The sequence below is a fragment of the Sarcophilus harrisii genome, chromosome 1, assembly GCF_902635505.1.
Source record: "Sarcophilus harrisii chromosome 1, mSarHar1.11, whole genome shotgun sequence".
In the NCBI taxonomy this organism is placed as follows: Eukaryota; Metazoa; Chordata; class Mammalia; order Dasyuromorphia; family Dasyuridae; genus Sarcophilus; species Sarcophilus harrisii.
In genome coordinates, this window is record NC_045426.1 from 664,049,289 (window position 1) to 664,063,661 (window position 14,373).

Here is a 14,373-nt window from a genome sequence, read left to right on the forward strand (position 1 = left end):
CTTTTTAGTCTTCAGGGGTGTGGCTTCTTTGGCACAGTCAAGAAGATAGTATGTTTATTTCCTAGAACAGTTGCTGAATTGGAATATATTCATCAAGGACAATAACATGAAGTAAATCGAGTAAAGTAGTTTGAGTTCAGACTTTAGAGGATCTTAAATACCAGAGTGATAAGTTAATTTTTTTTCCTAAATGCAGTACAGAACTGCTGAAGGTTATTGAGCAAGGTGGTGATGTGGTCAGGTCTGTAACTTCATCTTACTGGGATAGTTCCCTGGAGGATATATATATTGGGGAAGGGAGAGATGAGCTAGAAGCATGGAGTAAGGAGTAGTAAGGAGGCTGATAACAATAGCCCAGGCTGGAAGTGATGAGGATTTTCATCTCGCTGGAAAGATGAAAGAAGCCAGCAATGTTGGAGAGTAGAGGTGGAAGCTACAAGACTTGGTACTTGGGGCAGCTAGGTGGGTGCAGTGGATAAAGCACCAGCCCTGAAGTCAGGAGAACCTGAGTTCAAATCTGGCCTCAAGACACTTAACACTTCCTAGCTGTGTGACCCTGGCTAAGTCACTTAACCCCAATTGCCTAACCCCCCCCCCCCATGCTCCCCCCACCCCCCCAAAAAAAGACTTGATACTTGATTGCTTTCAGATTAAGAACTCGAATCATGGACATCATGGTAATGCTCAATTCAACATCTATTAGAACAGAAATTGGGTTTGAATAGGAAAGAAAGTTTATTATATTTTGAATGTGATAAAATTTGGGATACTGTCAAATTATCTAGATAGGGAGCTGGCAGTGTAGGTTTAGAGTCAGGTATAGATAGGATTGTTAGGTATGTATATTTGGGAATCACCTACATAGAAATATTTGAACCTATGAGAGCGAATGAAATCATGCTTCAGAAGAGAGTCCAGACTCCCTATACTTAGTAGATCTGAGAGGGATGATGCTTCACAGAGGAGTTGAGAGGAAGCAGTCACTTAGAGTAAAAGGAAGAGAGCAAGCAATTATCATGTGTCTGCTGTGTGCCAGATACCATGCTAAGTACTTTTGCAAATGTTTTTCTCATTTAATCTTCACAACAACCCTGGGAAGTAGAGGGTGTTGTTTTTTTTTTTTTTTTTGGTAGTTGAAGAAACCAAAACAAATATTAAGTGACTTGCCCATATAGCTAGTGTGTCTAGGGCTGGATTTGAACTCTGCTCTTTCTGACTCCAAATCCTCTCCACTGCTGTATCCACTATAACTCCTAGCTGTCTTGTACCTCATTGAAGGGAGGAAATGAGCATCAGAGAACACTAATTGACAAGCATTTTAAAAGTGCCTATTGTTTGCTGGGCATAGCCCCTATCCTTCTGGTTACCTTTCATCTTTTCTGAATGTTTCATGTATGTACCCATTTATGTACCCTTTGTTTCCACTCAGAATGTAGGGCTTATAGTAGACCTGTTTGGCAAGGATGCATCTATTTCCTCATCAGCAGTCTTCACTAGAGAAGTTGGATGACAGCAGTGTGAGTGATTGATCAATAACTGAGGTTTCCTTTGACACTTTGAGGAAAGGTATTCAGGAATTTTTAATCTTGAAGCTATATCTCAAGTTTTTTCAAAAGTCTTAGTTTAAATTAAAATGTATGGCTCCCCCTTCCCTTTCATTAAAGTGTATAGAATAGTAATCACATCATATCTTTTCATCATTGGTTTTATGATTTGATCTAATTCACAGATCTTGAAAAATCACAAGATCCCTCTTCAGAGCCATAAAGATGGAGGACAAGAAGCGCCTTGCTTATTCCATCATTCAGTTTCTGCATGACCAGCTGCATCATGGAGGCCTTTCTCCTGATGCCCAGGAGAGTTTGGAAGGTGAGTTAGTGCTGATTTTTTTTTTTTTTTTTTTGTCTTGTGGTTTCAGGAGTGCTTAAAAAAAAAAAGTTAAGATGGAACACTAACGCATTGTTGGTAGAGTTGTGAATTGATCTAACCATTCTGGAGAGCAATTGGAAACTATGCCCAAAGGGCTATCTTCTATTGGACCTGTGTCCCAGGAGATATTTAAAGATATCTTTAAGATTAATCTTAAAGATTAAAGAGATATTTTGAAGATATTTAAAAAGGAAAAAGGACCTACATATGCAAAAATGTTTGTAGCAGCCCTTTTTATACTGGCAGGAACTGAAAATTGAATGGATGTCCATCAGTTGGGGAATGACTGAATAAATTATGGTGTATTAATGGAATATTATTGTTCTATAAGAAATGATGAGCAGGTTGATTTCAGAAAAGTCTGGATAGACTTACATGAACTGATGCTAGGTGAAGTGAGTAGCAACAACAATATTATGTGATGATCAACTATGATGGACTTGGTTCTTGTCAAAAATGAGGTGATTCAAGGTAATTCTAATATACTTGTGAGGGAGTGAGCCATTCCTATCCAGAGAGAACTGTAAAGACTGAATATGGATCAAAAAATAGTATTTTCACTTTTTTGTTATTGTTTGCTTGGTTTTTCCCCCTCCCCCCTTTTTGTTTTTTTGCTGAGGAAATTGGCATTAAGTGACTTGCCCAGGGTCACACACCTAGAAAGTGTTAAGTATCTGAGGTAAGGGTATTTGAACTCAAGTTGTCCTGACTTCAGGCCTGGTGCTCTATCTACTGAACCACTTAGTGGGCCTTTCTTTCACCTTTTGATCTGATTTTTCTTGCACAGCATGATGAATATGGAAATATGTTTAGAAGTACATGTTTAACCTAAATTGGATTGTTTGTTGTCTTTGGGATGGGGAGAAAAATTTGGAACATAAGATTTTACAAAGGTGAATGTTGAAAACTAGCTTTGCATGTATTTAGTAAAATAAAAAGCTATTAAAATGGGCAGGGAAGAGTTAAGAGTATAAAGCTTTTATAAGGATTGACTATCTGCTGTAGGTCATTTTTGTTTTAGTACTTTACAAAATAATTGAATTTCAAAACTATTCTAGTATTTCTCATAGAGTTCTTGATTTCTGATTGGTCTCTTATGATTTATAAGGCGTCTGATACTGGATAAGATTTAGCACCTTTTATTCTGATATTTATCTATTTTTTCCTTTAAAGCTTTTGTTTCATTATTTTATGTCTTAATTTCTTCTAAGTAGCTTTGTAGTTGTGGAATGTCTTCTTTCTTTTTTTTTTTTTCCCCTTTTAAGTCTCTGCTTACAATTGTATTATATTATTCTATTCTTTTTGAGGAGCTCTAGATTTTCAACAACTTTTTATACTAGTTGATGTTCTCTTTCATTTTACTCATCTCTCCAGCTTTAGTTATTGGCTTTGTCCCATGCTGTATCTTTGAGTGGGTGACCAGTCCTGTTGGTCTTGACCTGAGTCATCTGGGTTCCTGCATTTATCTTCACTTTTTAGGCTCAAGTCCCTCTGAATCTTTGAGATTTGGAAGAGGGTGGATTTTAGGAAGAAAGATAATAAGTTCTACTCATTTGACTATCTCAGTTTGAGATGTCTAAAAGCCAGCTAGATATTCAAGATTGGTGATCAGTAAAGACAGGAAAAGTAGAATTGAGAATCATCAGCATACAGATGGTTGTTAATTAAATCCATGGGAGTTGATGAGATCATCCACTGAAGTGGTAACAAAGTGCCTTGGCCCTCGAGGCAGAGTGTGTGGACCCTGGAAGAAAAGAGATAAGGGCAAGAGAGAGGGGATGCGCAAAATGGAGGCAAGTCAAATCATTCTGATCAAGCCTCATTTTAATGGGTGCACTAGTACAGATATATATAGCAGTAGGAAAGAAGGCAGGGTTGTACAAACACCGTACAAGGTGGGGGTCCATGACAAAGGGTTGGTATCCTGCCCAAGGATGAGCTGCTCAGATGTTTCTGGTGGTAGGAAGCTCTATGATGCGATTAGGGGATGCCTAGATATCTGCCTATTCAAAGTTAGGATGTGATTAGGAGATTCCTATTCAGGAAGTCTTTGGTATAATGTGATTCAGCCTATTCAAGGTTGGCCTTATGTGGCTGTAGATTAGTGCCGGCTCCCCACTACAAAGGAGAAGAAAATCTAGGCCAGAACCCCAAATGACACCTGCAGTTAGAAGATTTGATCCAGAAGAGAATCCATCAAAGAAGACCGAGGGGAAGTCAAGAAAATTGTAGAAGGAGAACCAGGAGAGTGTGGTGTTCCAAAAACATATCAAAAGGGGGGCGGGGGGGGGGGGAGAAGAGATTGTACAGACAGATCTGGTGAGGAATGTCACAAGAATTTGCAGGCATCTATCTCCAAGTCCAGGGGCATAGTTTTTTAATTGTAACTCCAGTTGAAGCCTTCAAAAGTTAGCAAAGGACCAGGAGGTAGAAGACAAATTTATACTGTTCTTGTTATTGATATACTAATTTTATGGCCTAGAGGTAGAACTGAGAGGAGTGGTCTATTCACTATTGTCCCAGGAATTTGATTGTCAATTATCAGACTATTCTGACTGTCAATGTTTGTAGGACTATCTTAAGGCTAGAAGACTTTAGAATTATTGAGGTCTGGGGACCTCATTACTGCTATGTTTCCCCTAGAAACTGTATCCTATCACATCCAGTCCCTTGGGTTTGCAACCTGGGAGTTATCTTGGATTTTTTATTCTTTCACCTCCTATATCTAATCCAAGGATAGTTTTAAATTTTGTAACATCTCTCAAATATGCTACCCTTGTGTTTCCCTACTCCAATCCATCCTCTGTTCAGCCAATAAAGTCACTAAAATGTCACCTTTCTACTCAAGAAACTTCAGGATAGCCTGTAGCCTGAAGAATTTAACACAAAATTCTGTATTTGGCATTCAAAGCCTTTTAACCTATTCCCATCTATTTTTCTGGCTCATACTTTATTCCCCAAACTATATTTTTTGATCCAATGATACTGTCCTCTCAGCTATTCTATGAATAAGATTCTCCTCTCAACTCTGGGCATTCACTCTGGCTGTCTCTTATGCCTGGACCACTGTTCTAATTTTAACTTTTCTGCTCCTAATATTAACCTCTCTGATACCCTAATCCATTTTAATTCTGTCTAATTATTTTTAATTAATCCTTGTGTTAATTATTTTGTGTATGTTTGTTTGCTTGTTGTCTTATCTACTAAATTGTAAAGTTGTTTAGGGTAGCGATTTTTTTTTTTCTCCCTTTTGGCATTCCTTGCATTTAGCACAATTCCTGGCATGTGCTTAATAAATATTTATGATTGATTGTTGGGCTTGGAATCAGGATGGAATTCAAATCCTGCCTCATCCACTTAGCTTTGTGGCCTTTCTCAAATAATATTTACTTTTCTCAGCCTCGATGTCTATCTTGTGAACATGAATTCTTGTAATACCTATTGTATATATTAGAACCTCTCTTCACAGGGGAGCAGGACAAGGAAGTTTTGGGAACTAGCCCATTAGAAGTGAGGCTCAGAGCTGCTTGATATAACATTGTTTCTTTGCGAATGAAATGTAACTGAATTTGGAAATGCTTGAAGCTACCAGAAACCACAGACCAACTCAAGAGGAGCCCTGAGCAGCAAGCCGCTTCAAATTTAAGATCTTACTCGAGACTTTCTGAAAGATCTTGGCTTATTATATTTACAGATAACCCCTCTCCTTGAAAAGCTCTAGAAATTACATTATCTCACCCTTTTCCTATTTCCCTTTGGGCAGCTGAGAATTCTCTCCCTCCCTGCTCTTTTGCAAGATCTTCTTTCTCTTGCTAATCTTTTTCTTAGACAATAAGCACTTTGTAATCTGTAATTGGACTCTGTTTCATTTAGGCTCCCTTTTTGGGGGAGGCCTGGGGTCTTCCTTGAACAGTATAAAATGAGAGTAATAATAGTATCCACCTCACCAGGTTGTGAGAACCAAATGAAATGCTATTATAAAAGCTCTTCATAAACCTTTAAGCATTATATAAATACTATTGTCTTTATCTTCTCTTTATTTTTTGGTATGCTTTTTTTTTTCTGGTTATATATGTATATTAATTTTTTAAAAATACATATTTTGTGAATAATGTTAGGAGAAAAAAAATCAGAATAAAAGGGGAAAATCTCAAAAAAAAAAAAAAAAAGAAGAAAAAGGGGAAAAAAAGTAAACATACTTTTTATTGATTTACATTCAGTCTCCATAGTTCGCTAGATGCAAATGGTATTTTTTATCCAGAATTTATTGGGATTGTTTTGGATCACAGAACCGCTGAAAAGAACCAAGTCTTTTATGGTTGCTCATCACACATTGTTACTATTATTGTGAAGAATGTATTCCTGGTTCTACTTGTTTTCACCCAGTATCAGTTCGAGTAAATCTTTCTGGGTCTTTCTAAAATCTGCTTGTTCATCATTTTTTTTATAGAACAATAATATTCTATTACTTTCATATACCATAACTTATTCAGCCATTCCCCAATCCTCCTCCTTGTTCATCATCATAATGATCAATTATCATCTCAATAGTAGGAGTTTAGAATAAGGAAAGTTAGTTTAGACACTTTATCTTTGTAATTCCAAATTGATAACCAGAATAGTTGGACAGTTTCTTAGCTGTTGTATATCAGTGTACTTATCTTTTCCATAGCTTCTTCCACAGTGTTTCCATCTTTTTTTTTTGCCAGCTTACATGGAGTGTGGTGAAGCTTCAAAATTATTTAAATTCTTTTTCTCTTTTTGAAAACTGTTCATATAATTAGACCACTATGTATAGAGGTACAGTTCTTCATTTTAATTATTGTTTTGGTCTCCTATATGGATTGATACTGGAATTTTGTTAGTGATACATGATGTGAATATTTTTCCATTTTTATCCTTTTAGCATGTATATCTTAAAAAACTACATATTTTATTTTAATTATTTTAAAACAAAAAATAGAAAAGAAAAAGAAAATATAGTCATGTGCACAGCAGAACATAAGAAAGGATTCAAAGTATGTAACAATAAATTTCCATTTCAAGAAAGTATATATAATAATAGGATATATTCAGAACTGTCCATCTTTGTTTCTTTATAATTTTTTTTTTTTTGGTTTCTGTTGTGTACTTTTTGATATTTTTTCTCTCTCCCTTTCCCCCACCACTTCCCCCAAACAAACTATAGTTAAGCATAGATATATGTATATGTGTGTATTTATATATACATATACCTATATAAAATTTATATTTTAGTTCATTTTATTCATGTAAAAGATTTAAAATTTTCTGTGGTCAAAAGTGTAAACTTTATCTTTATGATTCCTCTTGTTTATTAAAAAGTATTCTTCCCCAGTTGTAGTTGTGAAAAAGTTCTGGGGTAGGGGAAAACCTGGTTTTGTTCTCTTTAAGTTGTGTGTTTGTGTGTATACGCACATGTGTTCCTTCAGTGTGTACACACACACACACACACACACACACACACACACACACTTTTTAGCTTATTGTGATTATAGAACATAATATTGGTCCAAAGTTAATTTACCCCAAATTTCTTTTGAGTTTTTCTAGCAGTTTCATAGAAAGGGAATCATCTTTCTAGTATTATTATGTTCTTAGGTTTATCAAACATTTAACTGTTTTTGATTGTGGTTGTTTCTTGTTTATTTAGCTTGATCCAGACTATTTTTTTTCTGAACTAGCAGCAAGTAATTTGTTGATTACTGCTTTATAATAATCTGAGGACTAATAATAGGATGTCTGCCTCCTTCATTTATATTTTCTTTAAGATTGTAGGTCTTTTTTGCTCTTCCAGATGAATTTTACTCCTTACTACTAGTATTATATGAGTTATTGATCTTTAATGATATTGTTTATTGTCACCTGTTGCACAGGAAGTTGTACTTGGGCCCTTATCCCCCCACCATTTGTGTTTTAATCATCCACTGAGTCACCTGCTTAAATTCAGAGCCATATTAATCAGTACAGCCAAAACCTACAAGTTAAAGGAGCATAGTCATGAAGGAAATTGTCGGTCTTTTAAAGTCCTCTGGAATCACTGAACTTTCTTCTCAGACTGTCAGGATATTGGTTGTTAGTGCTGATTCAGGAATATTTTGTTAATGTTAGAAAGTCTCTCAAACATATTAACTTGTTCTAGCTATGCATAGGTCCTCGGATATCCTTTCTGCATAAAGGATAGTTTTAAATCTCAACTTTTCTGGTGCTGTATAATAATGTTAATTTTATATTATGTAGAAAATTGGTTCTAAAGGAACTGGCTTAATGGGAAGAATCCTGGGTTTATCAGATAATCTTGATTCAAAGCCTCACTTAATGGCTGTGCTACTTTCCTTCCTTTGTTGTTGTTTCCTTGTTAGATCCATTTGAGGGTAAAAAATCTGGCTGGATTTAATAGGGAAAAATAATGTATTTTTCTCCTCTAAAGTAAGGGGTAAAATAGGTGATATTTAAAGTCCCTTCAGTTTTATATGTTCCTAAATAAAAGTCACAGCCTTGACTTTAAGGAGGTGAAATCTGACTTTGTAATTGACTTGTTAAATGTATTATATCAACATTTATTTTGGAACTAGACAAAGTAGAGAGATACATTTTCTTATGTCAGATCATAAGTTGCCTATGCCAAAGTAATTTTATCATAATATACTTCTGAATGTATTATGACTCTGATGATGTCAACAAAATGCATTCTTTGCTACTTCATTTAGGAGAATTTGTGATTCAGCAGACTTAGTGTCTTCTACTATTATGGGTTTTGGTGGAAGTGAGCTTCTGAAATAAATTAAGATCAAGGGAAGAAATATTTTTAATACGCAGAATATAGCAGTGTTTTAATGGTATGTACATACATGTTAAAAATAGGACTGATCCTTATTCTTAACCTTTTTTCTCTCTGGAAAATAAAAATTTAAGAATGACTCTTAATATATATTTTGAGGCTTAAAAAGAAGTAACCTTATTTCTTCCAGTTGCGATCCAGTGCCTCGAGACAGCTTTTGGGGTGACTGTTGAAGACCGAGATCTAGCTGTATCAAAAACTCTGCCAGAAATATTTGAAGCTGCTACAGGAAAAGTGAGCATACTTTTTGAAATGAAAATCCAGTTTCATCATTTCATGATATTTTCAATTTGAGATTTGTTTCCTTTTTAGATCCAGTTGAGGGTAAAAAATCTGGCTGGATTTAATAGGGAAAAATAAATTGAGCCGGGGGAAAACAAAAATGCTTGTTTATGTTAATGTCCCTCCCTAAAATGACTTGTTTTTTCTTCCTGTAATAGAAAGATATGTCCTACATCCGTAGGAATTCTCAACCCATCACCCTCTCTGATGAAGATACAGCTGAAGCTGAGAGACTGAAGACTGAAGGTAAAGAAAATAGACTGCAATTACTTTAGTAGTTCCCATTTTAGCCATGTATTCTGTATTCTCCAGGAAATAAAGAGGGACTCCAAGGAATTGACAGGTGGTTTACCTGTGATGGCAAAAAACATAAAACTGTGTAGTAGGCATAGGAAAGCAGGAAGTGTTCTTCATCCCTATGCCAGATTATTCTTATTTATGCGGAGATCTGATCATTCATTTGACATGTAATTTTTTATGTAGAGAATAGTGTGCTGGTTTAACTAGGGGAGATGAAAAGTTTAGGTATATGTCATGATCTTCACTGAGATTATAATCTGTTTTGGGAGAAAGAGTGAGATAAGAAATAAACAGATATGTGTTATAGTATACTGCAGTTTAACTGCAATACAAAGTGTGTTGCTATATGGAATAATGGAGTCATGGAAAGTTTTTGAATTGAGCTTTAAAGGATAGGTTGGAATTTATATAATGAAGATTTGGAGAGATGGTATTTTGGGGCAAAGAACAAGGAAAGGAAGGCCTAGAAATTGGAAAGCATGGTGTTCGAGTAGAGAGCAGTCCATATGGTGTAAAACTGTGTGTGTAAGAATGCAAGAGAGAGAGAGCACACGTGTACCAGGGAGAACTAGTTTTATTGTTGTTAAAAAAAACTAACAGGAGCAACATGATGACATATTTATGAAAGTTATTCTGCCAAAAGAGAATGAAGGATAGATTAGAGTTGACAAAACTGCTAAAACAGAGGTTTGATAAAAGGAGTTGCTGAATGGTTGTGACAGGAAATATGAAGGAGGAAGAGGATAGGTTTTGAGATGTTGAGATCATGGAACTGACTGATTTTTGAGATGAGAGAAGAAAAAATCAAATATGGGAAACTGAATGATGGTATATATTACAGATGGAAACAACAAAGTCAGAATTAAGTTTTGGATAAAGGAAAAGAAATTTGGTTTTGGACAGTTAAGTTTGAGATGCTGGTAAAACATGGAAATAGATGACTTCTATACATAGTGCAAGTTTTGAGTCTTAAGTTTTGCAGAGAAGTTAGAACTTGGTATATGTCTTCTGTATGGAAATTGCCATAGAAGAGAGAAATGAAGACATATCTTTGGGACACCCACATTAAGAGATCATGTCCTATTTCTGCTGAAAACCATTTAGTGGTTCCCTTTTGATTGTCCAGAAAAATACAAAAGGAATCTTTGGACCACAAGGCCTACCTCAGTGTGGTACCTCCTTGTCTTTACAGACTTATCACCTCTCCTTGTAATTTAAACTTCAGGCAAATGGGATTAACTGTTCTGATTGCACATCCTGTTCTTTCTTCTTTTTGTGGAATATGACTTATTCCCTCCCATCTTTGCCTATTTAAAATACCTAGCATTTAAGATTTAACTCAGATTCCACTTTTTTGAACTAACTCTTCTAATGAACATTCTCTTACTTGAATCTTTTATAGCACTTGGCTTGGCTCATGAGTTTTTAAAAAAGTTCAAATTTTTTTTTTTCCTAATTAAGAAACATTTATTTTCTCTCTCTTCCCCGAATTGAACAACAGAAAAAAATAAAAATTAAAAAAAAACTAAAACCCTTGTAGCAAATATACATTCAGTGATTTGTCATTTCCTTCTCCTGCTCATTTTCCCACATCTCCAACATTTATTATTTCCTTTCTCTGAATGGCCATTCTGATGGGTGTGAGGTAGTACACTCAGTAGAGTTGTTTTAATTTGCATTTCTCTAAATTAATAGTGATTTAGAGCACTTAATAATTTCATGTGATTATAGTTAGCTTTGATTTGTTTTTTGTCTAAAAACCATCTGGTCATATCCTTTGACCATTCATCAATTGGGAAATGAATCTCTTGTACTATAATCATTTGTAGATATGCTGTCTATTCCCTTAACCTTCACAATATAAGCACCATGAAAAGAAATATAACATAAAGTATACTATGTTTTATTATAAGCACCATGAAAAGAAATATAACATAAAGTATACTATGTTTTATTCATACAGTGCTGAATATAGCTGCTCAATGAAGGTATTTGAATTGAATTAAAAGAAGGGGTTGAAAAGTTCTCCCAGAAAGCTTGTAGAGAAGTTTCCTTGCTTACAATGTAATGATATGTTCCCATAAATTTGCTTGAAGGTATAGTAAGGGTTCTAGTGGAAAATGGCACTTTAGTAGAAACAACTCTAAGAAAAGCGAGATTTTCATATTAATTATCACAGATGACTTTAAACTGATGTGCCTTTTTTTGGGGGGCGGGGTCCTGTGAAATATTTTATGTAACCATATCTATTTTTCTGTTTTTGGGGTCTGATCCCCCTGTTAGAATGTCAGCTTCATGTGAATTGGGATGTGTCTTTTCTAACTCTTCCTCTTCTCCAGGTCTCTTTGTGCCATAAGGTTTGAATAAGTGAATTTAATTTAGAGATGCAGAATAGTATTTGAAAACTTTTCACTAAAATGTAGTTCAACTAATGAAGAATAAAAATGTCATCTTAAAATAATGAATCGAATTAAAATTAAGAATAAAAGATATCATCCAAAACATTCAGTACATTGTATTTTACATATAATGTGTATATTTTTTTTTGCTTTTAGGAAATGAACAAATGAAAATAGAAAATTTTGAAGCAGCAGTCTCTTTTTATGGAAAAGCAATTGAATTAAATCCAGCCAATGCTGTGTATTTTTGCAACAGGTACTGACTACTTGGTCCCTTAGAATTGGGGCAGAAAGAAGCATGTGTTTTGCATTGTGGTTAAAACAATGATCTTGAAAGACCAGAAATAATTAGAACACTCTAAATTAAAAAATATTTTCACTCATCTCAGTGATGAGGTAAGTCATGTGAAGTCATGTAAGACAAGTGAAGAAAATGAAAACTCTTCTGGAGGATAGTGACTCATTTTGTTTTGCCTTCCTATCTCCATCATATAACATAGAGCTTTGCACGTGGAATTAAGTAATTTACTCAAGATTTCCCAGCTAATTAGTTTCAGGATGAGGATCTGAATTTAGATCATAACATTAGAGATGAGAAAAACCTTAGAGGTGACCTTAGACATTGGTCCACCTCCATCAGTTTACTGATGAGGAACCCCAAGGGCCAAGAAGAGTAAAAATGCTTGGGCCAGGATCCCCAAGAAAGGGGCAGATAAAGGATTTTAATGGCACTTTTGACCCATAATCTATGTCTTCTTTGTGTCACATCACTGTGATATATTATGCTGAGTATATGGAACTAGTCCCACAACTGTGTGGTTGGTTGACTTAGAATAACATAATAGTATCGGCTTAACTGAGTGTTTTAAGGAAAATGATGATAATTGTGTCATAATTAATTATGGGGGTCTAATAATAATCACATTCTTAGTTTTTAGTGTTTTGGAGTGTTTGTGTATGTTCTTCCTTGCAGTGAAAGGCAGCTGCCTGGTGATTCTTATGGGCCCCCAAGATTCAGGATATGCCAGAGGCCCAGAACAATAGCCCCAAGTCTAGAACTTGGGTGCCATAGACTGCTATGTGGTATGGAGGCTAGAGCTCTAGACACAGGATCTTGTCCCTGATACTTAGAAGCCATGGGTGAAACCTTTATCCTCTCTCAGCTTCCATTCCCTCATCTCTAAAATGGTGATAATAACAGCATCTACCTCACTGGCGATTGTGAGAATAACATGAGGTAAAATGCAATCAAACTGAAGCACTGCATAAGTGCCAGCTGTTACTGGTGGAGAAGGATGGGCTTGCTCTTGTAGTGAGAGCCAAGCTTTGTACCTGACTGAGAAGCACAAAGAGAAACTCTACCTTTGTGTATCACAGAATTTCAGAAGTGGAAATTGCCTCAAACTGCATTGACTATAACCTGAGCAAGGCATCTTGGGGGAGGTGTGGGGAGCAGTTGGGGAGCGCTCTTCATCCAGGTCAGCCTGTACCTCTTTAGTAAATGTTTTCTTATACTTGACTTGACACTAATCTGCTCTCCTGCTCCTTGCTGTTTGGGATATCTCTAATTCTTTTCGTCTCATGTTTCTCTTTGGGGTTATAGCCTTAATAACACTAATTATTCAAATTTACAATTGCTCTTTACAGTTTTACAAAGCTTACTCCTCACAACAAGCCTGTGATGATAGTTTCAAGATTATCCCCATTTCACAGCTGGCGAAATAGCCTCAGAGTAGTCACTTCATTGGCCAGTGGCATAGATGGGTCTCCACTCTAGTCTTCTATGTCCTCTGGTCTTTCCACTATACCCAGTGCTTTTCTAGAGTATAAGCTTTTTGAGAGCAAGGATCATATCTTTTTAAATGGATCTGTTCATTGCCAGGTATGAGTGCTTAGTTAAATGTTTTTTTTTTTTTTAATGTGGCTAGAGAAGTACTAATGATTCAGAAATATTGAGATTGGTGCCCTAAATTAGGGAAATAATAGTAGTCACGATAAGTGAATTTGATAAAGGACTTTAAGGTTTTATAAAACACTTTGTATATATCATCTCCCATGAGCCTTGTGAGATCTTTTGAGATAGGTGAGTATTACAGGTGGTATTCTCCCTATTTTTCAAAGTACCTTTGCAAAATGTAAGCATCTTGAACGTAGGAACTGTTTCTATTTTTACCTTTATTGCCCTAGCATCTAACACAATGTCTGACTGATACTAGGTGCTTTATAAATGCTTGTTGAATTAAATTTATTTGATGAAGAAAGAGGCTCAAAAAGGTAAAGTGGCTTATGTAGCCAATTATATGTTATTTAAGTGACCCAGTCTAGCTTTGGTTATAAAGTCCTGGAATCCTGGTCATTTGCAGAAGTGAGTGGATATATATGGTTGGTTTCATAGGTGATAGAGATTCCCCCTCCCCTACCCCCTTGGCTGTCAATCTACCTTGGCTAGAGTGTGAATTTTCTCCCTTGTGTCTTTTCTCAGAGCTGCTGCCTACAGCAAACTTGGAAATTATGCGGGTGCCGTGAGAGACTGTGAAAGAGCCATTGGCATTGACCCCTACTACAGCAAAGCCTATGGCAGAATGGGGTAAGTATTACAAACAT

The 14,373-nt window shown here is 35.8% G+C and overlaps 1 protein-coding gene across 6 annotated transcripts in view; it reads left to right on the top strand.

Annotated features, from left to right (window-relative positions):
• Positions 1-14,373, top strand: part of SGTA (small glutamine rich tetratricopeptide repeat containing alpha) — a 41,349-nt gene that overhangs the window by 13,674 nt on the left and 13,302 nt on the right. For all 6 annotated transcript variants that reach the window (XM_031948073.1, XM_003760812.4, XM_031948072.1 and 3 more), the window contains exons 2-6: positions 1,730-1,869; positions 8,919-9,022; positions 9,229-9,316; positions 11,926-12,025; positions 14,252-14,356. In XM_031948073.1, coding sequence (XP_031803933.1) covers positions 1,770-1,869; positions 8,919-9,022; positions 9,229-9,316; positions 11,926-12,025; positions 14,252-14,356 — 497 coding nt within the window. In that variant the 5' untranslated portion in view covers positions 1,730-1,769. The remainder of the gene's footprint in view (positions 1-1,729; positions 1,870-8,918; positions 9,023-9,228; positions 9,317-11,925; positions 12,026-14,251; positions 14,357-14,373) is intronic.